This window comes from Balaenoptera ricei, chromosome 1 (genome assembly GCF_028023285.1).
Source record: "Balaenoptera ricei isolate mBalRic1 chromosome 1, mBalRic1.hap2, whole genome shotgun sequence".
NCBI lineage: Eukaryota > Metazoa > Chordata > Mammalia > Artiodactyla > Balaenopteridae > Balaenoptera > Balaenoptera ricei.
Window position 1 is genome coordinate 169,023,769 of NC_082639.1, and position 23,997 is coordinate 169,047,765.

At 35.8% G+C, this 23,997-nt stretch overlaps 1 protein-coding gene and 1 pseudogene across 1 annotated transcript in view; one reads left to right on the forward strand and one right to left on the reverse strand.

The window, feature by feature from the left end:
* Nucleotides 1–23,997, forward strand: part of LOC132372700 (serine/threonine-protein kinase MRCK alpha-like) — a 125,764-nt gene that overhangs the window by 38,725 nt on the left and 63,042 nt on the right. The window contains exons 7-9 of the mRNA XM_059934856.1: nt 255–502; nt 6,848–6,953; nt 16,967–17,091. Of these exons, the coding sequence (XP_059790839.1) occupies nt 255–502; nt 6,848–6,953; nt 16,967–17,091 (479 nt within the window). The remainder of the gene's footprint in view (nt 1–254; nt 503–6,847; nt 6,954–16,966; nt 17,092–23,997) is intronic.
* LOC132347404 (sialomucin core protein 24-like) lies at nt 5,550–6,551 on the reverse strand (annotated as a pseudogene).

Genomic DNA, 23,997 nt, shown 5'->3' on the forward strand with positions numbered 1-23,997 from the left:
GAAGACTGTAAAATACAGCAATAAAGGAATACACACATAGAAAAATATTGGCAAAAAAAAAAAAAAGAAAAATATTGGCAACATATGGCAGGCAAAAGGTTAATAGCCTGAATAAAGAAAGTATTATTTTTATGTAATAATATACAAAAATAATATTCAGTTATATGAACAGTTCTTTATATTGTAGAAAGAGTTATTAGTTAATATTTTATTATTCTTACAGATTAACTAATCTTTTATTATTACTTCTATAGCAAAAACAAATTAGTTACTCACCAGGAGTATGCAGCATAGAACATCAGCAAGAAATAACCAAACTAAAGACTGATTTGGAAAAGAAAAGTATCTTTTATGAAGAAGAATTGTCCAAGAGAGAAGGAATACATGCAAATGAAATTAAAAATCTGAAGAAAGAACTACATGATTCAGAAGGCCAGCAACTTGCTCTCAACAAAGAAATTATGATTTTGAAAGACAAATTGGAAAAAAACAGGAGAGAGAGGTAAGAATCAAGTTATTTACTCCTCTAATAATTATTTATTGAATACCTGTTCGGTGTCCAGGACTGGAGATATATGGCAATAAACATATTCCAGTTCTCAAGAAGACCAAAGTCAAGATTGGTAAACAGAAAATTATATTACAGCATCATAGGAAAGCAAATGGGATAAGTATAGGAACACCCGTAGAAGAGGCACAAAAGATAACTTTAGTGTGTCTAGGTTTTTTGGACAAAATTATTTCTGAGTTAAGACCAAAGATATACGAAATATATAGCTGTGGAAGAGTGTCCAGGCAAAGGTTAGCAGAATTTGCCAAGATCTAGAGGAAAAGGGTAGCATGGCACATTCAGAAAATGAAAGCTGTTCATTATGGTGGAAGCATAAAAAGAAAGATGAGTGGTGAGAAATGAGACTAGAAAGGAAAACAGTTGTAAGACCACTGAAGGAAAATTACATGATTATATCAATATTTACATTTTTGAAAGACCACTTTTGCTACTGTTTAGAGAATGGATTGGAAGGAGCAGACTGCAGATAGTAATCTAGCCATGAGAGATGAGGTGGCTGGACCTTAGATACGATAGTGAAGATGGAGAGAAGTTTATGGATTCAGAAGGTCTACCGAGAAGACAGAACCTGGATGACATGATAACCAGATATGAGAAAGTAGAAGCAGGAGAAATTATCAGTGATACTCAGGTTTCTAGGCTTTAGGTAACTGAATGTATGTTATTGTCATTCTCAACTTATATTGGAAGGCTAAGTTTAATTCAGTTTGGTCTGTTCGTTCAGCAAAAATTTTTAGAACCTGCTCTGTGAAAGCACTGCTGTAGGCCCTGGAGGCATAACAGTGAACAGATAAAAATTCTCTCTCCTTATGGAGCTTTCCTTTAATTATGGTGAAAGACTATAAGCAAAATGTAAATGAAAGAAGTAAAATACAGAATATATAGGTAATGATATAGGATAGGTAATATATAGGTAATGATAAATTCTAAGAACAAAAAATAAGGCAGTGGATGGGGGCTATGAAGCATTAAGGGGGAAAATTAAATTTTAAATATACATATATATATGAATGAAATAACCAGGGAAAATTATACTGAGAAGGTGATTTCTCAGTAAGGACTGAAGAAAGTGGGGGAGATATCTATACAGATGTATGAGAAGAACATTTTACATGAGGAACAAGAAGTCTGTTAAAAAAAATAATGGGGCTTCCCTGGTGGTGCAGTGGTTGAGAATCTGCCTGCCAATGCAGGGGACATGGGTTCGGGCCCTGGTCTGGGAAGATCCCACATGCCGCTGAGCAGCTGGGCCCGTGAGCCACAATTACTGAGCCTGCGCGTCTGGAGCCTGTGCTCCGCAACAAGAGAGACCGCGATAGTGAGAGGCCCACGCATCGCGATGAAGAGTGGCCCCCGCTTGCCACAACTAGAGAAAGCCCTCGCACAGAAACAAAGACCCAACACAGCCATAAATAAATAAATAAATAAAATTAAAAAAAAAAACAAAAACACATCCTCCATAGACCAGAATGTTTTAAAAAATAAATAAATAAATAATGGGAAGACAAAACTATGGAGATAGTAAAACGATCAGTGGTTGCAAGGATTGGGAGGAGGATGGGATGAATAGGCCGGGTACAGAGGATTTCTAGGGCAGTGAAACTACTCTGTATGAAACTGTGATAGGGGATATATGTCATTATACAACCTAATGTAAATTGTGACGTTTTAGTGATAATGATGTGTCAAATGTAGGTGCATCAATAGTAACCAATGCACCACTCTGAGTATATGGGCAATCTCTGTATTTTCCTCTCAGTATTGCTATGAACCTAAAACCTTTCTAAAAAATAAAGTCTATTAAAATAATAATACTAAAAAAGAGGCCAATGTGGATGAAGCAGATTTAAGGGGAGAGAATAGTGAGAGGTACATATGAGAGGTAATGGGGGCCAGATCGTGTAAGGCTTTGTAAGTCATGTTCAGTGACTTACAATTTTTTACTCTCAGTAAAACCACGGCAGGGCAGCATTGCAGGATTTTGAGTGGAAAACGGACAAATACTGACTTGTGTTTTAACAGGATTATTCTGACTACTAGATTAAGAAAAGTCTGAACTAGATAAGAGAAAAAGCAGTGAAACCATTTAGAAGGCTGTTGCAATCATCCAGGCAAAAGATAATGGTGGATTGGGCCTAGGGTGGTGGCAGAATTGGCTGTGAAAAATGTTCGAATTCCAGTTTCTTTAAAAGGTAAAAATAATGATATTTGCTGATAGACTAGATATGGGGTAAGAAAGAAAGAGGAAAAATCAAGGATGATGCTACAGTTTTTGGCCTTAGCAATTATGAGAATATAGTTACCATTTAGAGAGGAAAACTACAGAAGAAGCATTTTGGGGATGGGAATATCAGGAGCTCATTTTAAACAAATTATGTTTGAGGTGCTTTTTAGGCATCCAGGTGGAAATGTCAAGTAGGTCATCATACAGACTAGTCTGGATTTCAGGGCTAGAGATAAAATCCTGGGAGTATTTATCATTCACATGATATTTAAAGGGGTGAGACTATATGAGATCACTTAGTGAATGAATACAGATGGAAAAGAAGTCCTAGGACTGCAACCTGGAGCACTCCACTCTTTAGAAGTTTGGAAATGAGGAAGGAACAGCAAAGTGGAGAGAGAAAGAGTGGTAAGAATGATAGGAAGATGACCAGGCAAATTTGGTGTGCAAATTTGGTGTCCAAATTTGGTGTTATGATGAATGCATATCAAATCTGTCTACATGTTAAATTAGATGAGGTCTAAATCAAATAAGATGAGGACCATGTAACTGATAGTTGAGTTTAACAATATGAATGTCATTGGTGACTTTGATGAGAACAATTTCAGTGGAACAGTAGTGGGCAGAAACCCCATAATGGATCCAAAGACTTGAAGGACAGCAATTGTAAGAGCAAGCATATAATAAAAGCAACGAGATAATAACTGGAGGAGAAATTTATCTCAAAAATAACACCATGCTTGTAATCTGATAGAAAGTACCAGTAGATGATTCAGGACAGAGAGGAGAAAAGTGTACTTGAGCAGGCGCATAAGCAAAGAGCAACCTTAGCTACATTTTTCTCCTGTAGTAAGAGAAGAATAAGTAGAGTGTATGATCGCAGGGGAAGGTACGTGGGGTGTTGGGAACTTGTTTTTCTGTTGTTAGGGTCGGGCATGTTGAATTTGAGGTGCTTGGGAGACGACTTTGGGGAGATATCAAGTCAGCAATTTGAAGCCCAGAAAAGCTTCAGATGTAGATTCAGAGTTTGTCAGCATAATGGATGATAATTGAAATAGGTGGTATAATGGATGAGATAGCTCAGGGAAAATGTGTAAAAAAAAAAAAAAGTTGAGCACCTGTGACAGAATACCTGGGAGCATTGGCATTTACGCAGAGGAAAGAGGGGGTGGGGGGCTCACAAAGACAGCTGAACAGTCTAAATGTAGGCTGAAAATCAAGAAAGTGGGTATCACTGAAGCCAAGGGAGGACAACATTTCAAGAGGGAGGGAATGGACAACACTGTCAAAGGTAGCCAGTAGATTGGATAAAATAACAGTTGGGACAATAATGAGTTTTGGGACAACAGTTTTTTTGAGGTGGTGGCAGCAGAAGTCAGATTTTGGCACAGGGAGGAAAATTTAGGCAGTGAGGAAGTGGATACGGCAAACTCTCAAGATTTCAGGGTGGTTGCCAGTGAACGGGAAGGCAAGGAAAGTGGAGAATGAAGTGTGACGTAGAGTTAGGGAAGAGTTTGTTTATTTTGTTTCAGTATGAGAGAGACTTAAGTTTTGTTTAATGCTAATAGGAAAAAACAAAAATGGTTGTATATAGAAATTTTACTCAATTTATTCATATACTTATTTTTCTGAAAGGATGCTTCTTTGTAATTTTTTGTATTTTTTTCATTGTTGTTTGTTGTTTGGAGTTGCTTCTGAATCAAGAAAGATTCCTAAACATAACTAAATTTCACATTTTGATTATAGATAAGAAGGAAAGGGACACATTTGTTTGGACACAGGATGGTTATTTTCCTAGAAGTTATCATTTAAATTATAATTTAATTTATATTCAATAATTTAGTGAGAAAGGGATTTTTAAGATTATATTTTTAAAATCAGCCATTACTTATGTCGTTTATTGACTTGGAAGCAATCATAAAATTACCCAGAACTGCTTCACATTGAAATTCATTTGCTGCTAACTAACATCCTCCATCATACTGCTGTAGAGATAAGCCTCTTTATTTGCACTTCAACTCAGTATTCAAAAACTGATTCCCCTTTCTCCCTTAGGAGATTTTTGTTGTTGTTTCTTTTTTTTTTTTTTTTTTTTGTCTTTTTGTCTTTTAAGGCACTGTTTTTTATTTTCTCAATGATATAAGGTGCTTTACAAGTATGAACAATAACCTGCTACACTTTAATGTTTTGTATCCTTTCCATTGATTTCTTTAAATCTGGAATGTAATTCCCTGTGTGGCATCTGTTTTCTAATGTAGAAAAAATAACTTATCAAGCACTAAATTCTACTCTAAGGATACTAAATTTATCAATTTATTCCACTTTTGAAATGATAGCCCAAAATCCACCTGATAGATGCTCATTTGGCACGTTCTTCTCAATTCTGGTCGCTAAACTACATCCTGAGTTAGGATGAAAAGAATGCAGCTTTCAGGCTTTGAAATGACTACATTGATATTGCCAAAAGGGTCATGAGGTTGTCTGCGCAGGACAATGTTTTCCATCACTTACAGAGTTACATTTGGCATGTCAAGAAGAGAGGACATAATCCCACAGCTGCAGACATTTAAAATAAAAGAAGACAGCCACCAGGATTCGTGCAGAATATTTTAAATATTCCCGTTGAGCAAAATGATTTAACTGATTTTTCTTCAAGGCCAATGCTCCTATATGCATCCTCTGAAAAATTAAAGATCCTAGAACAGCGTCTTCCATGTGGGACATCTTGAAAGATAATATTTTGGTTTCAGTGAGTTACACAGCAGGTCTTGTTAATTTAGCGAGTCTGTTCACAGTGTGGTGGTTTCATTCTTTAGATTTGCAGAGTTTATAGAGAAAGAAAATTACAGCCTGCACACCCAAGACAAGGACAATTCCTCCAATGAAACCGGCTGCATCAAAGGTAGACTTCCGCGCAGGTAGTGAAGTCGGAGTTAAAGTGGTATCAGTTGTACCTGATGTAGTAGCTGTGGTGGAAGCTGTAGAAGAGGAAGGCAGAGTTGTGGTTTTAGCTGTAGAATTGGTTGGCAATGGTGTGGCAGTGGACGCAGGACAGAATTCTGTGCTGTTCACCACCTTGCAATCACGAACTGTTGAATTATCTGAACAGTAGCCTTTACCTTTGCATTTTATCCAAAAGCAGGTAGTGTTAGCAGCATTAGCATCAAAACAGGAAACCCCGTTGTTGCAGCTTTCACAGATTTCTGGTGCTGGAGTGGTGCCCGGCGGAGCGGCGGCGGCACCGGGGTTTGTCCTGGTGGTAGCCGGTAAAGCCGAGGGTGGAGTCACGTTCGGGGGCCAGCGTAGTGTTCTGAGCCGCGCCCGTCACAAAGAGCTCGGCCAGGCAGCCGGCGGCCAAAAGCAGCGGGCGGGGCAGCGCCAGTATCGCGGCCTCCGCGCTGGCCTTTTGAGCCCGTCCGTCCCTCTGTCCCCTGCGGCGCCGCCTCCCAGACTCCTCCCTTTGGAGGTTTTTGAAAAGTTCGTTAGAACTGTGTTTACCCCTAAGGGTGAATCAGTTCTGTCCGTTAGAACTATAGTTTTAAATAAGTTTTATAATATTGTATGTATGTTTGTATGTGTAGATAGGTAGGTACGTAGGGAAGAAGGGAAGAAGGAAGGCAGGAGTAACGGAAGGACGGACTGAGTGTGTTGAGAGAACTGTTGGAAACGTAAGTTGAATTTTCTATGCAATCTAGAGCTGAGTGTAAGCAATTGTATTGCGGTCCCTATACCCTCCTTTTTCCCTAGCTTCCTCATTTTCCCATGCTTTCTACCATATATACAACTGAATAAGGTGAGCATAATCAGGATGTCTTCCTCAGATTTTCAAATGAAGAACAAAATAGATATTATTAAGCAGACAGATCTATTTATTAATTAAAAGGAAATGATTGTGACTTCCTAATTTTAAGGGAAATGTTTGGGATTTGGAGCAATTGAGATATAAGTGGCTTTTCAGAATAAGGCATATGATACAATAGCCAATCTGGGATACCATTATTTTACCTTTAATTCAATTCCTTTCTTTCCTTTTATATTTTGCATTGTATTAGTCAAAGTGAAAGGGAAGAATTTGAAAATGAGTTCACACAACAGTATGAACGAGAAAAAGTGTTATTAATGGAAGAAAATAAAAAACTGACAAGTGAGCTTGATAAGGTGAGTGATTTAATCTCATTGATATTCATTGATACGTGCTAGATGTTCAGCACTATCATAGAAATTATAGATATAATTTTATATTTGGTGTACCTTTTTAAATTTAATATTCCTCCTAAACACAAGGATTGCTTCTGTGTACAGGCAATTTTTCATTTTACCAATCTGTACAGGAGTCTTCTTGGAGAGAGGACTTGGCTTACCTCGTCTTATTCTTTGTCCCATTTATTTTTTGAGCCCCTGTTCTTTATTTCACTTTCCATCTCTCTTTTACTATTAATCACTTACTTTGTCATGGCTAAGTTAAGGCCCGTCTTTGGCAAGAACAGGAACAATTAAGCCAAACTAGAGTAATTTTGACAGTTCTGATGTCATATTCATGATAGAGAACTGATAATAGCTAGAAGTAATACCATTGGTAGTTAAGAAGCCAAAGAAACCAACTCTGCCTATAAACTCTACAGCTTGAATAAAGAGCTGAACCATAGGTTAAACCTAGATTAAAACAGCTAGATTTATGAACAAAATTGTAAATACTTAAAGGAATCTTTTTCCATTTAGTATCTCAGATTTCTTGAACTGACATCATTCTGCATTTCTTGTCCCAGTTGTTAACAGCTGTAAAAATCCTAATATTAATCAGCAGTTTTAATAGTTTTACTTACTTTTAAGTAATAAGGTTTGGATAATTGTGCTTTGTAATGAGTTCAAGGATTTTCCTGCAGTAAAAGTATTATGTTCAATTAATAGTCATTTCAGTAACACATTGAAAGACAATGGCTAAATAGTCATAAAAGAGAGACTTTTCATTCATTCTATCTCAATTTTCCATTGTGTTCTATATTTCTTTTTATTTCTGTCACTATTTTCCCAATGATTATTCAGTTTTCTAAGCATTTAAAAATGATTTTGCTTGTTTGGTTGCAAACTACTTGAGAAAGAACTCTGTTAGTTTATTTTGTAATTACAAAGCGGATGCACACAAACACTGTGGAAAGTGGCCAAATAGTAAGTAGTATAAATTAGTTTTTAAACTATGAATACTGTATGAACATTATTGTATAACTCTTAGTTATTTCCACTAAAATAAAACTAACAGTATTTAAACTTTATCCAAATAGGTCACATAATTGTTATTTAACGGGCTTAAACAATATGACTATGAAATTAAACATCATTTCTGTCTACCAGACAGAATTTTAAGATTCTGTTAAGAGTTACCTTGAGGTAAGAAATATAATTAAACTCTAGAAGGCCACTTCAGGTAGAGTTTATAAGCAAATTACCTAGTAAAAGATGGTATTATAGTTTAAGAAAAATTGAATTGTGATATAATCAAATCGAATGTAGATCAAATCTTGTATTCACACCTTGGTTTCATTTCATTATTAACCATAAAGTTCTGGCAAGTTTACCAGAAATACATCTTTCGAAGTAATTTTTAAATAATACTCTTTTGATTTTGATGAGATCTGAAGGATAAAAATAAAAGCCTATCTCCTAATTTTATAAAAAATAGAATATTACCTTGTCTTGCTAAATTGAAGATGTGGTAAAGGATGTGAACAGAACTTTGAGAGCAAATCATATGGTTGGCAAGTATTCAGTGAGAAATGATAACAAGGAAATGTTTATTTCTGGAGAAATAGGGGAGGGTCTGGGTCTTCTTCCGTTTGAACCTCTTCTCTATTTTTGCTCCTTGTATTCAGCTTTACTTCTCTGTCAGTCCACCTAACTGCACATCTTCACTGTTTCTTTCCATTTACTCATTTTTTGGTTTGGTTGAATTGGGTATTTTCCCCAAGAGGGATAACCAAAGAATACCTTTGCCATTGCTACAACAACTGTTCCATTGGGAACCTGCTTGAAGAGAACCGAATTCCTTCTCAACAGAACTTCAGATATAGAAACCAAAAAGCAATTAGTATGTTAATTTTGAAACTTATATAACTAATAGATTCTCATAGTCAGATTTTTTAACTTCAAAAATAAAAATTAAAAAGGAAGTAGAAAAAAGTTTGTTGATATTTTCAGAAGTCTGTATTCAAAGTTTCTATTAAAGGTAACTTATTGCAAGTAAAATTAGCCATATATGCCAAGGAGTAGAAGTAAATGGTTTCCAGTAAGAAAATATTATCATTTGTGTCTTGTTTTTAAATAATTATTTTACATAAAAGCAAAATGACACAAAATATGGAAAATATTCAACATAAAAGTTACCTATGATTTCATCAACACGAAACAACTATCTTACTTTTATATGTTCCTTTTCAGGTTTGGTTGTATATGTATTATTACATAATTTCAGTCATATATACATTTTATTTTCTAATCTGCTGTTTCATTTAAAACATGAGCATTTTTCCATATTCCTATGTAGTCTTATAATTATCATAAGCCAGATATGTCAATTTACAAATAGTAAAACCTTCTCATTCCCAAACATGCAAAATGAAGTAATACTTAGGTAGAATTTACTTTGTGCAGGCCCTCTCCTGAGTTACTTTATATAAACCATATAATTCTCACAATAACTCTGTGAGGTATACCCTATTGTTCCTACCATTTTACAGATGAGGAAATTGAGGCAAAGGGAGATTAAGCTACTCTCGTAATCTCAAAACTAGGGAGTGGCAGGATGGGATTGGAACACAGGTAGTCTGGCTCCAGAGCCCGGTGCTTTTATTCAGTAAGAATGAAAAGATTAACTTTTCCTGACAAATACTAAACACATCTATTTAAGACTCCTTTTAACCACTGTAACATGACAGTGCAAAAATCTGTATTTCCTCCCCTTCTTGCAAATCTCCAGCTGAAACCCCAATCACAGATTAATTGGAAGTCAAAAGCAGTGGTGATCAGAAAAGGATGTGTTGTAGGAATTAGTGAAGACACTGCATCTGCAAAAAACATTCTCCAAAATAGCTTGTAGACTTCTGGCTATGCTAACATGAAGAGATTGATGAATCCGCTCAAGAAAAAAAAAGTTTCAAAGTGGACACAGTTTTTGAAAACAGTCATTTCAGAGCTCCCAGAGTTAACCAAAGGAAGACAACTACAAAACATTACTGAGATAAATTAAGGAATATCTAAACAAATGGAGAGATATACTGCATATTGTTAGGACTGCAGTTCTCTCCTAATAGATCTATCTATGGATTTGGGGAAATCACTATCAAAATTTTGGTAGGCTTTTTTGTTAGAATTGGCAAGCCTATCCTTAAATTTATATGGGAATACAGACGATCTACAGTAGCAAAAATATTTGGCGGGGGTGGGGAGGCAAGGTGTACAAAAGTTGGAGGATTTACACTACAGAATTTTGAAACTTACTGTAAATCTTTAGTAATCAAAAGATGGTAACATTGGCATAATGGAAAAGAGTAGAGAGTCCAAAAATAAGACATCATATTTATGGTTGATTGATTTTCAGCAAAAGTGCCAAGGCAATTCAGTGGGAAAAAGACAATCTTTTCAACAAATGGTGCTGGAATCATTGGATATCTATGTGTAAAAAATTAACTTAGATCCTTACCTCATAGCATATACAATTAATTCAAAGTGGATCATAAACTGAAATATAAGAGGTAAGCATAGGAGAAAATCTTTGTGATTTGGGGTTAGTCAAAGATTTTGTAGATATGACACAGAGCACAACCCTTGATAGAAAAATAATTATAAATTGGACCTCGTCAAAATTTAAAGACAACATTAAGAAAATGAAAAGACATATATAGATGAAAAGATTTTCAAGTAATTTATCTGATAAAAGACTTACATTTGCAATGTCTAAAGAACTCTTAAAGCTCAGTAATAAGAAATAATACAAACAACCCAATGGAAAAAAACGGGGGAAAAATTGAAAAGACATTTCATGAAAGAAGATATATGAATAACAACTAAGCACGTGAAAAGATGTTCACTATCATTAGTCATTAGGAACGATGCAAGTTAAACCATGGTGACATACTGTTGTACAGGCTCAAGAGTTAATTAATCAATCAGTGACCGTACCAGCTGTTGGCAAGGATATGGAGGAACTGAAACTCCTACACTGCTTGTAGAAGTGGAAGATGGTATAACTACTTCAGAAAACAGTTTTGAAATTTCTCAAAAAGTTAAGCATACACTTACCCTATAACTTGGGAATTCAGAAGAATTAAAAACATAGTCCCTTTAGAAACTTGTATATGAATGTTCATAGCATCATTATTCATAATAGCAAATAACTGGAAATAATACAAATGTTCATCAAGTAGTGAACAGATAAATAAAGTGTACTAATATCCATGTAATAGAATACTACCCTGCTATAAAAAGGAGTTAGTTCCTGATATGTGCAACACTGTGGTTGAACCTCAATAATACGATAAGTGAAAAAAGCCTGATACAAAAAACTATATATTGTATGATTTCACTGATATTACGTTTCTAGAAAAGGCAAAACTATAGACACAGAAAATAGATCAGTGATGCCTAGAACTCATGGTGGAAGCCAGGATTGACTGCAAACCAGCTTGAGGGAAATTTCTCAGGTATTGGAAGTATTCCCAAACCAGATAGTGGTGATTATTGCACAAATGTTTAAATTTACTAAAAATCATCAAACCATAAGTGTTATAATGAGTGAATTTTATAGTATGTAAATTATACCTTAATAAACCTATAAAAAGAAAATAGCTGGTAAAATACATTTTTAGAGGTAAATAGCACACCCTGGAGTACAAAATGTAAATTCCTTGTTCTCAATAGGCAGATAGCGATGTGCATTGGTAGTGACAGGTTCTCTGACCCTTTTTCTTTCTCAGAAGACCATGAGGTTGAGGATAGGATTAAACGGGGAATGCATAAAGTCATTTGTCTTTCGGCAGAGGGGAAGAAATGAAACTTTGCATTGTGACTTTTGCAAAAACTGCCTATCTCCCATGGAAGTACAGGTTAAAAACACACACCAGAAAAACCCTGGGTCATTAGGAGAATTCCAGATGAACTTAGATTAGGGAGTTGGCAAAACTTGTACATTTCTTCTAGTTTGTCCAATTTATTGGCAGAGGAAATTACAGGCCAATATCTTTGATAAATATAGATGCAAAAATCCTCAACAAAATATTAGGAAACCGAATCCAACAACCATAAAAAGGATCATACACCATGAGCAAGCTGGATTCATCCCAGGGTTACATGGATGGTTCAACATATGCAAATCAGTCTGTGTGATAAACCACATCAACATAAGAAAAGACAAAAACTACATGATGATCTCAATAGATGCAGAAAAAGCATTTGATAAAACTCAACATCCATTCATGATAAAAACTCTTTCCAAAGTGGGTATAGAGGGAACATATCTCAGCATATAAAAGCTATTTATGGCAAACCCATAGCCAACATAATACTCAAAGGTGAAAAGCTGAAAGCCTTTCTGCTAAAATCTGGAACAAGACAAGGATGCCCACTCTTACCACTTCTGTTCAACATAGTATTAGAAATCCTAGCCACAGCAGTCAGACAAGAAAAAGAAAGAAAAGGTATCCAAATTGGAAGGGAAGAGGTAAAGTTGTCATTGTATGCAGATGACATGATACCATATATAAGAAACCCTAAAGACTCCACACAGAAACTACTAGAACTGGTAAACGAATTCAGCAAGGTAGCAGGATACAAGATTAACATACAGAAATCAGTTACATTTCTTTACACTAACAATGAAATCTCAGAAAGGGAAAGTGAAAAGACAATCCCTTTTAAAATCGCATCAATAAAAAATCAAACAAACACACTTAGGAATAAACCTGACCAAGGAGGTGAGAGACTTATATGCCAAGAACTATAAAACATTGATAAAGGAAATTGAAAATGATTCAAAGAAATGGAAAGATATCCCATGCTCTTAGATTGGAAGAATTAATATTGTTAAAATGGCCATACTACCCAAAATAGTCTACAGATTTAATGTGATCTCTGTCAAATTACCCATGTCATTTTTTACAGAACTAGAACAAATATTCCTAAAATTTATATGGAACCACAACAAAAACCAAAAAACAGAATTGCCAAAGCAATCCTGAGGAAAAAGAACAAAGCTGGAGACATAATCCTCTCAGACTTCAGACAATACTACAAAGTACAGTAATCAAAACAGCTTGGTATTGGCTGACAAAAACAGACCTATGGATCAGTGGAACAGAATAGAGAGCCCAGAGATAAACCGACACACACCTATGGTCAATTAATCTTCGACAAGGGAGGCAAGAATATACAATGGAGAAAAGACAGTCTCTTCAGCAAGTAGTGTTGGGAGAGCTGGACAGCTGCATATCAAACAATGAAGTTAAAACACTCCCTCACACCATACACAAAAATAAACTCAGAATGGCTTGAAGACTTAAATATTAAGACATGATACCATAAATCTCCTAGAAGAGAACATAGGCAAAACATTCTCTGATGTAAATCATAGCACTAGTTTCTTATGTCAGACCCAGGAAGAGCCACAGTTTCAGTAAGAGACCAAGGACAGAATCCAATGTCCCAGCTTGAAAGCAAGTCAGGCAGGAGGCATTCCCTCTTACTAAGGTCAGCCTTTTTTTCTATTCAGGTGTTCAACTGATTGAATGGGAACCATCCACATTAGGAAGGTAATCTGCTTTATTTAGTCAATCAATTCAAATGTTAATCTCACCCAGAGACACCTTCAAAGACACAACCAGAATGTTTGACCAAATGTCTAGGCACCCTGTGACCCCATCAAGTTGACTCATAAATTTAACCATCACATGGCCCCTCATCTTCACAAACCTATAAATAATTCTTGTAGGAAAAATTCATCTCCTTCAAGCTGAGTAATCGAAAAGAAAACTAACACAATATCTCTACAAATATATCAGAAAGGAAGAAAGGAATAGTAATAACTAATAGCAGATTGAGACCATTTATCAGAAAAATGTAGCCATGAAATAAAAATTATATGCAAATATTTTATCATGAACTTTTAACAACTAAATAAACAAGAATTTTTGCTCCTGTGACAGATTAGGTTACATCATACCTACCACCTCACCAAGAGGAGCTATAAAGCTGGACTTAAAAAAAATGTTTTTAATACTGTAGCAATACTGCCTGGAAGTATTCATCTGCAGGAAGGCACTGGAGAGATAAGAAGGCAGCCGAGACTTTACTGACCCAAATCCTTTAGAAAGGAGTAGTACAGAGAGATGAGCCCAGCATTCAGTGCCAGTTTTCCTCTTGAGGCATTTGCTGATATGAAAGCTGTAGCAGAGAATCCAGGAAGTTGAGCGCAATATTCCACAGTATCACAAGTTTAGAGAGAAAAACTGAATATCAATGCCCACAAGGTGCAGGATCCTTGGTAATCAATTCAAGCTTTCAACTGAACTCATCGAAAAGGCTACATTTTAGAAATAAGGGTGAACCAGAGAGAGATGAGCCTTCTCAGTGACTGAAACCCAGCCTCTAAGTAATTGAATCCCTGATCTAATTGCCTACCAGAAGTAAAAGTAAACAGTCTCTGGAGGAAGATATTATATAGAGCCTCAAATTATCTCTAAAATTTTCATACGCTATATGTGGCATGCAGTAAGAAATTACAGTGCATACCAAGAGACACAACCAAAGAAAACCAAGACATAAAAGTATAACAGCAAAAACAAAGTAAGAAACTAATAAATGAGAAGAAAACCAGGCAGTCAGTATAAACAGACCCACACAATTCTGAGTGTTGGAATTTTCTTAATTGAACTTTAAAATAACTGTATGATATATTCAAGAAAATAAACATGATGAAGAATTTCAGCAGACAACTGGAATCTATACAAAACAGTCAAAGAAATCTTTAGAAGTGAAAAATAAAATAAATGAAAAATCCAACAGAAAATTTTAACAGTAGATTGGAAAGAACCAAAGAAAGGAAGGGGTAAATAAAAAACTTTCCATACTAAAGTCTGGATATAGATCTAAAAGGACAGAAATACAGGGACTTCCCTGGTGGTCCAGTGGTAGAGAATCTGCCTTACAATGCAGGGGATGCTGGTTCGATCCCTGGTCAGGGAACTAAGATCCCATGTGCCGTGGGGCAACTAAGCCTGCATGCCACAACTACTGAGCTTGCATACCTCAACTAGAGCCCATGTGCCGCAAACTACAGAGCCCATGTGCTCTGGAACCCACGCACCACAACTACACAGCCCATGTGCCCTGGAGCCTGCGTGCCACAACTAGAGAAGACAAAACCCTCACGCCACAACTAGAGAGCCTGTGCACCACAACAGAGATCCCGCGTACCGCGACTAAGACCAGACACAACCAAAAATAAATTAAATAAATAAATAAATAATACATGTTAAAAGATATATTAAGAAAAAAGGACAGAAGTACATAAAAAGAGGCTGTGAGACATAGGGGACATGATGAAAAGATCTGACATACAAATGTTTGCTTTCCCAGAAGAAGAGGAGAAAGACTGTGGTAGAAGCAATATTTGCAGAGTTAATGGCCCATAATTTTCCAAAACCTATGAGAAATATTTAGCCACAAATTCAAGATGTGCCACAAACCCTAAAGGTGATAAATAGAAATTCAATCCCTTAGGCACATTATAGAAAAATTGCTAAAAACCAACAACAAAAGAAAATCCTAGAAGCAGCCAGAGAAGAAAGACACATTGTATTCAAAGGAGCAAAAGCTAAACTTAAAGCTGTCTTTCCAACAGAAAAAATGGAACCCAGAATAAAAAGGAATGACATCTTTTAAAGTGCTGAAGGAAAATAACTGCCAATCTAAAAAATTATATACAGCAAAAAGTGTCTTTCAAAAATGAAGGCAAAAATTCAGACTGTAGAGAACTCTGCAGGACAAACAACATACTTTCTTCAACAAATAAATTACAAGAAAAATTAAAGTGTTGGAGGGGAACTGCTATGTACTAGATGTTTGTGTCCCTCCAAAGTTCAGATGTTGACACCTAGTACTATTTGGAGGTATAGCCTTTGGGAGATGATTAGGTCATGAAGGTAGAGCCTTCATGAATAGGATTAGTGCTCTTATAAAAGAGACCCCACAGAGCTCCCTCCTCCCACGACCATCTAGAAACCAGGAAGTGGGCCCTTGCCAGACACTGAATCTGCTGGCGCCTTGATCTTGGACTTCCCAGCATCCAGAACTGTCAGAAATAAATGTTTCTTGTTTAAGCCACTCAGACTGTGATATTCCACTACAGCAGCCCAAATGGAGTAATCTGGAGCCTATAAGTAAAAAAGACTTAACAGATAGAGCAACCATTAAGTTACGTTTATTTGTTGGTATGATTCAATTTAACAGACTGTTAAGTCTTTTGATGTTTTGAGACAACTGGAAATTTGAACAATTACTAGCTATGTGATAAAGTAAGGAAACTTGTTACATTTGTTTAAATATGATAATGATATTGTGGTTATATGTAAAAAGAGAGCCTTATTTTCTAGAGATATACACAGAAATATATATGGATAAAATTATATGATGTCTGGTATTTGCTGCAGAATAATACCGGAGGAAAGGGTAAGAAGACAGGAGTACAAATGAAATAAGATTGACATTGAGGTGATAATTGTTGAAGTTAGTGATGATGGGCTCATGGGAATTCACTTATACTCTTCTGTTCATTTTTGTATATGCTTGAAATTATAAGTTTTTTTAAAAAGAGGATGACATAGAGATATTTTCAGACAAAAAAATGAGAGATGTTGTTACCAACAGAACTGGGGAGTTCTTCAGGCAAATGGAGAATGTTCACAGATGGAACCAATTCAACATGGGGAGTATGGGAAAAGCAAAGGCAGAAGGAGAATTCAGAGTACTTGATGTTTCCAAATTCAGTGACCAGAGGGTGCATAATAATAGGAAGTCAGAAAGACAAGCATTTTTGAGTTATCAGATTTAACAAGAGGCATCTGAGCACCTTGAATTCCTGTTCCTAAAAGTCACACGTCTTTAAGTACCTTAAAACTGCCTTTCAGCTTACCACTTTGTATGAGAACTTAAGTACATGCAATCAGCAGTTAGAAGAAGAGGTAAAAGATCTAGCAGACAAGAAGGAGTCAGTTGCACACTGGGAAGCTCAAATCACAGAAATAATTCAGTGGTGAGTACTCTCTTAAATCTGTTTTTGTGGGTAGTTTTTGGCCATATAGTCAAGTTGGTATGAATTCCAGGAGGAATATTTATTACTGGTCTGTGCTTCTATGTTGTCTGTTATTTTCCTCTTTTCTCTAACTCCATCAAATATTCCATATCAGCTTTTACACAGTTTCATTAGAAGCTGATATTTCTTTCTAAGAAAAGAAAATGTTATTGTCTCCTAAGATAGTTGGTCCTTAAAGAACTGAAGAAACTCATTCACTAGCTATGGATGTTCCTTTCTAAGATCAAAATTGCTGTATTTGTGATGACTTTAAGAAACAGAAAGCCTGGAGAATATTTTACAAGCTGAAGATGTGCTTTCACCTTTTTTGTAATTATAACAGACTAATTTACACACGGCATTTTGAAAACATTAAATGGTTACAGTTTAGTTTTATCAACTGTTCTTTAAGCCCCTAGGATTTAATTTGGGATAACTGCCTTAGTAACTTTCATATTAATTAACTCAAATGATTGTTCTGGTATTTGTAAAAATTTGTATATTTTTATAATACTTGAAGAAAGTAGAATCCAACAGGGACTTTATTTTCTAATGCAAATAGCCTAACTTTTTATATTTACTTTTTTAACTTTCTGACTCTTTTTTAGCACGTTATTGAGGTTTTATTTATATAAACAACTACTGGTTTCTTCAGATATCTATAGACCAATAATTTGGTGAGAATGTTAGTTTATCATGCTCTTATTTTTGTTCTCTAAGCATTTTTTCCTACTTAGACCAGCTTAATACCCTCCTTCTTAAATGAAATCATAAGTGAATAAACACTGCCTTTTTAAGTAATCTTACCCAAATGACTCAAGTATTTTGATATTGACTTAACTATAGAGCTCTTATGTTAACTCAGCTTTAGCTTATGAATGTGACTGTTGAGTGCATATCTGAAGGAAAATGCCCAAATTGTGGAAATAGGGTTGTGTTCCAAATAGTACAGTTAATGGTTCATTAATATTTAATTGAGATCCTTGTCATAAACTCTACATTTCCAAAGCAAAATCATTTTAATCTTTAGCCGTGCTTATAATATCAAACATTATGAGTTTTCATTTGTAACTCCATTATTATGTAATCAAATTTGTAATAAGATGTTAAAGAAAATGACTTTAAAGAAGACAAAACTGATTTGGCCAAAGCCTGAGATCCTAGACCACTGATCTTTTCAAGTGATTGCATGATGGGTTCAGATGGAATGGGAAGTGGTTCTAGTAAAGAAGCTTTAAATATGGACTATCTGGAAAGGCTTAGTAGAAAGGATGAAGATGAAAATTTTTGTGTGATACTACAAAGCACTCTTTTTACACATTTCACATTCAAGTGAAATATGCAGAAGAAATCAGGAATACAATGAATTCACTTTGCATTAAAGCTATTATTTAGAAATGGACTAATATATTAGATAATGAATTATTAAATACCTAATAGGCTAAAAGTAAAAGATATACTCACTGTTCTCAGAGTTCTCACCTATTTGAAAGTTATATCTCTGAGATATTCTGTGCAAGCTTATAAAGGTCAGAAGTCTCAGGCTATTCCTGGTTTTTTAATCTGGTATATTAAAAAATGAAGTAATGCCAAAACAAGGTTTTGGAAGCTTGTGCTATGCAGTGTTTTAAATGTTTCCATTGGCCAAATTAACAGTTTTAAAATAAAACAAACACTGCTGTGTATAAGACTTCATTTGAATGCATTTCTAATGGCCCTGTTACTCTGCTCCCTCTGCCTTTTCCTATGAAATACCTCTTTCATGTGAAAGAAAACCTTTTAGGTCAAGGAGACCTTGTTGCTCACACTGTATTGGAACAGGGACCTTTCTTCTCACCATTGACTCATCAGAAGACTTCACTCTTTCTCTTTGACATGGTACTACAAAAAGAGGTTGAAGTAATAGGCTGGTCCATAAGATTCATTTTTTAGATGTATCTCCTCACATATAATGCATTCTTCTGGTATAATAGGAGATAGAAAACTCTGTAAAATAGAGTACTTTGCCTTCAAGTACTAGCTTATAGTGTAACATTTAAAAGTTTAAAAACTAATGTGATCAGAGCTGGATATAAGTAACAAGACTTAAATGTAAATTGTCTTATGTATTGTACAAATACTGATTTTTCTATATGAGTATAGAGGAGAATTACTTCAGACTGGGTGCTAGAGAAAGTTGGGGGTCATCAGTGGAACTAGAATGCATTTTCTGAAAACACTGAGTTCAATAAAGAGTGCTACTATTCCTATAAAAGAATAGTAGGAAATAAGACCAATAAAGTTATTGCAGCACAATTAACATGAATACTGGGTAAGAATCAGAACTTCATTTATTTATAAGAAGAAGGAGAAGGCTTTTGTGCAAAGGGTTATGGAATTGACTGAGGTGATGCATTAGGAAGGTAACTCTTCATAGTGGTGTTCAGCATGAAATAGAAGGAAATTTGGGGGAAGCTGAACAAATGGAGAAGACATTATGGAAGAAGGATCTATAGGACTTCATTAATTATAAATGAAGGGCAAGAGATGAGGAGGAATTAGTATTTCTGAAACTCTGTGTTGGAGAGATGAAGAAAATGGTGATATCATTGAAGTAAGAAAAGTCAGGAGAAGGAACCAGCTTTGGGGAGGATGATATAATCAATTTTAGTTGTTCTTTTGTTTGTTGGTGAGTCTGAGATCATTCTGAGATATCTGAGTGGAGATTTCCAATATGCTTTAGAAAAGATGACTTAAAGGTTAGGATTAGAAATATAAATTTGGGAATTTAATCTCTAGTAAATAAGGCCATTGAAGTTGTTGGGTTTTATAATAGAAAGAAGGATAATGATGAGGGTGATAATAGTAGAAGACAGAGGAAACAGCTGTGTAAGACAATGAGGAAAATGTTTTAATAATCAGGAAAGGGTTTCAATAGTGAAACTTTTATTTTCCTTTGTTTAAATTCATTCACATTATTTGAAACACTCCTCATTCATTAATTTTCATTCCTGTGTAGTAATAGTTTACAGTGATTAAAAAATAGTATGTTGTAGGCATTAGGCTGAAAATTCACATGTTTTCTCATTTAGTTATCACAACAGTCCTATGAGGTAGGTATTATTATTATTCCCATCTTATAACTGAGATAACAGAGAGTTAGAGGGGGTAAATGACTTATCCAAAGACACACAACTGCTAAACAGTGAGCTAGGATTTGAACCTAGTTCTATATGACTGAAGAATCAAGTTCTTTTTTTTTTTTTAATTAATTAATTAATTTATTTATTTATTTATTTATTTATTTATGGCTGTGTTGGGTCTTCGTTTCTGTGCGAGGGCTTTCTCTAGTTGCGGCAAGCGGGGGCCACTCTTCATCGCGGTGCGCAGGCCTCTCACTGTCGCGGCCTCTCTTGTTGCGGAGCACAGGCTCCAGACGCGCAGGCTCAGCAATTGTGGCTCACGGGCCTAGTCGCTCCATGGCATGTGGGATCTTCCCAGATCAGGGCTCGAACCCATGTCCCCTGCATTGGCAGGCAGATTCTCAACCACTGCGCCACCAGGGAAGCCCAAGAATCAAGTTCTTAATCACTCTACTGCATGTGTCCTGACTCCCAAACTTTTTTTTTAGTTTTCATTTTATGTTGGAGTATAGTTGATTAACAATGTTGTGTTAGTCTCAAGTGTACAGCAAAGTGATTCAGTTATACATATATATGTATCTATTCTTTTTCAAATTCTTTTCCCATTTAGGTTATTACAGAATATTTAGCAGAGTTCCCTGTGCTATACAGTAGGTCCTTGTTGGTTATCTATTTTAATTATAGCAGTGTCCCAAACTCCCAATCTATCCCTCCCCCGACCCTTCTCCCGTGGTAAGCATAAGTTCGCTAAGTCTGTGCTGACTCCTACACTTTTTAAGGACCATGTCTTATATGTCTTCATCAATCTTCCTAATATGCCTACATAATAATCAGTATTTAGTAAATATTTCTTGATTATTTTGACTTAGCCAAAGAAAAGATGAGAGACTTGCCTCTAAAACCGTTTTTTTTTTTTTTAAACGTCTTTATTGGAGTATAATTGCTTTACAATGGTGTGTTAGTTTCTGCTTTATAACAAAGTGAATCAGTTATACATTTACATATGTCCCCATATCTCTTCCCTCTTGCGTCTCCCTCCCTCCCACCCTCCCTATCCCACCCCTCTAGGTGGACACAAAGCACCGAGCTGATCTCCCTGTGCTATGCGGCTGATTCCCACTATCTATCTATTTAACGTTTGGTAGTGGTATGTCCATGCCACTCTCTAACTTTGTCCCAGCTTACCCTTCGCCCTCCCCGTATCCTCAACTCCATTCTCTAGTAGGTCTGTGTCTTTATTCCCATCTTGCCCCTAGGTTCTTCATGACCATTTTTTTTTTTTTAGATTCCATATATATGTGTTAGCATACAGTATTTGTTTTTCTCTGTCTGACTTACTTCACTCCATATGACAAACTCTAGGTCCATCCACCTCACTACAAATAACTCAATTTCATTTCTTTTTATGGCTGAGTAATATTCCATTGTATATATGTACCACATCTTCTTTATCCATTCATCTGTTGATGGACACTTAGGTTGCTTCCATGTCCTGGCTATTGTAAATACAGCTGCGATGAACATTTTGGTACATGGCTCTTTTTGAATTATGGTTTTCTCAAGGTATATGCCCAGTAGTGGGATTGCTGGGTCGTATGGTAGTTCTATTTTTAGTTTTATAAGGAACCTCCATACTGTTCTCCATAGTGGCTGTATCGATTTACATTCCCACCAACAGTGCAAGAGAGTTCCCTTTTCTCCGCACCCTCTCCAGCATTTATTGTTTGTAGATTTTTTGATGATGGCCATTCTGACCAGTGTGAGATGATATCGCATTGTAGTTTTGATTTGCATTTCTCTAATGATTAATGATGTTGAGCATTCTTTCATGTGATTTTTGGCAATCTGTATATCTTCTTTGGAGAAATGTCTATTTAAGTCTTCTGCCCATTTTTGGATTGAGTGGTTTTTTTGATATTGAGCTGCATGAGCTGCTTGTAAATTTTGGAGATTAATCCTTTGTCAGTGGCTTCATTTGCAAATATTTTCTCCCATTCTGAGGGTTGTCTTTTTGTCTTGTTTATGGTTTCCTTTGCTGTGCAAAAGCTTTTAAGTTTCATTAGGTCCCATTTGTTTATTTTTGTTTTTATTTCCATTTCTCTAGGAGCTGGGTCCAAAAGGATCTTGCTGTGATTTATAGCATAGAGTGTTCTGCCTATGTTTTCCTCTAAGAGTTTGATACTGTCTGGCCTTACATTTAGGTCTTTAATCCATTTTGAGTGTATTTTTATGTATGGTGTTAGGGAGTGTTCTAATTTCATTCTATTACATGTAGCTGTCCAGTTTTCCCAGCACCATTTACTGAAGAGGCTGTCTTTTCTCCATTGTATACTCTTGCCTCCTTTATCAAAGATAAGGTGACCATATGTGTGTGGGTTTATCTCTGGGCTTTCTATCCTGTTCCATTGATCTATATTTCTCTTTTTGTGCCAGTACCAAACTGTCTTGATTACTGTAGCTTTGTAGTATAGTCTGGAGTCAGGGAGCCTGATTCCTCCAGCTCCGTTTTTCTTTCTCAAGATTGCTTTGGCTATTTGGGGTCTTTTGTGTTTCCATACAAATTGTGAAATTTTTTGTTCTAGTTCTGTGAAAAATGCCAGTGGTAGTGTGATAGGGATTGCATTGAATCTGTAGATTGCTTTGGGTAGTATAGTCATTTTCATAATGTTGATTCTTCCAACCCAACAACATGGTATATCTCTCCATCTATTTGTATCATCTTTAATTTCTTTCATCAGTGTCCTATAATTTTCTGCATACAGGTCTTTTGTCTCCTTAGGTAAGTTTATTCCTAGGTATTTTATTCTTTTTGTTGCAATCGTACATGGGAGTGTTTCCTTAATTTCTCTTTCAGATTTTTCATCATTAGTGTATAGGAATGCAACAGATTTCTGTGCATTAATTTTGTATCCTGCTACTTTACCAAATTCATTGATTAGCTCTAGTAGTTTTCTGGTAGCATCTTTAGGATTCTCAATGTATACTATCATGTCATCTGCAAACAGTGACAGCTTTACTTCTTTTCCGATTTGGATTCCTTTTATTTCTTTTTCTTCTCTGATTGCTGTGGCTAAAACTTGCAAAATTCTGTTGAATAATAATGGTGAGAGTGGGCAACCTTGTCTTGTTCCTGATCTTAGAGGAAATGGTTTCAGTTTTTCACCATTGAGGATGATGTTGGCTGTGGGTTTGTCATATATGGCCTTTATTATGTTGAGGAAAGTTCCCTCTATGCCTACTTTCTGGAGGGTTTTTATCATAAATGTTTGTTGAATTTTGCCGAAAGCTTTCTCTGCATCTATTGAGATGATCATATTGTTTTTCTCCTTCAGTTTGTTAATATGGTGTAGCACATTGATTGATTTGCGTATACTGAAGAATCCTTGCATTCCTGGGATAAACCCCACTTGATCATGGTGTATGATCCTTTTAATGTGCTGTTGGATTCTGTTTGCTAGTATTTTGTTGAGGATTTTTGCATCTATGTTCATCAGTGATATTGGCCTGTAGTTTTCTTTCTTTGTGACATCTTTGTCTGGTTTTGGTATCAGGGTGATGGTGGCCTCATAGAATGAGTTTGGGAGTGTTCCTCCCTCTGCTATATTTTGGAAGAGTTTGAGAAGGATCGGTGTTAGCTCTTCTCTAAATGTTTGATAGAATTCGCCTGTGAAGCCATCTGGTCCTGGGCTTTTGTTCGTTGGAAGGTTTTTAATCACAGTTTCAATTTCAGTGCTTGTGATTAGTC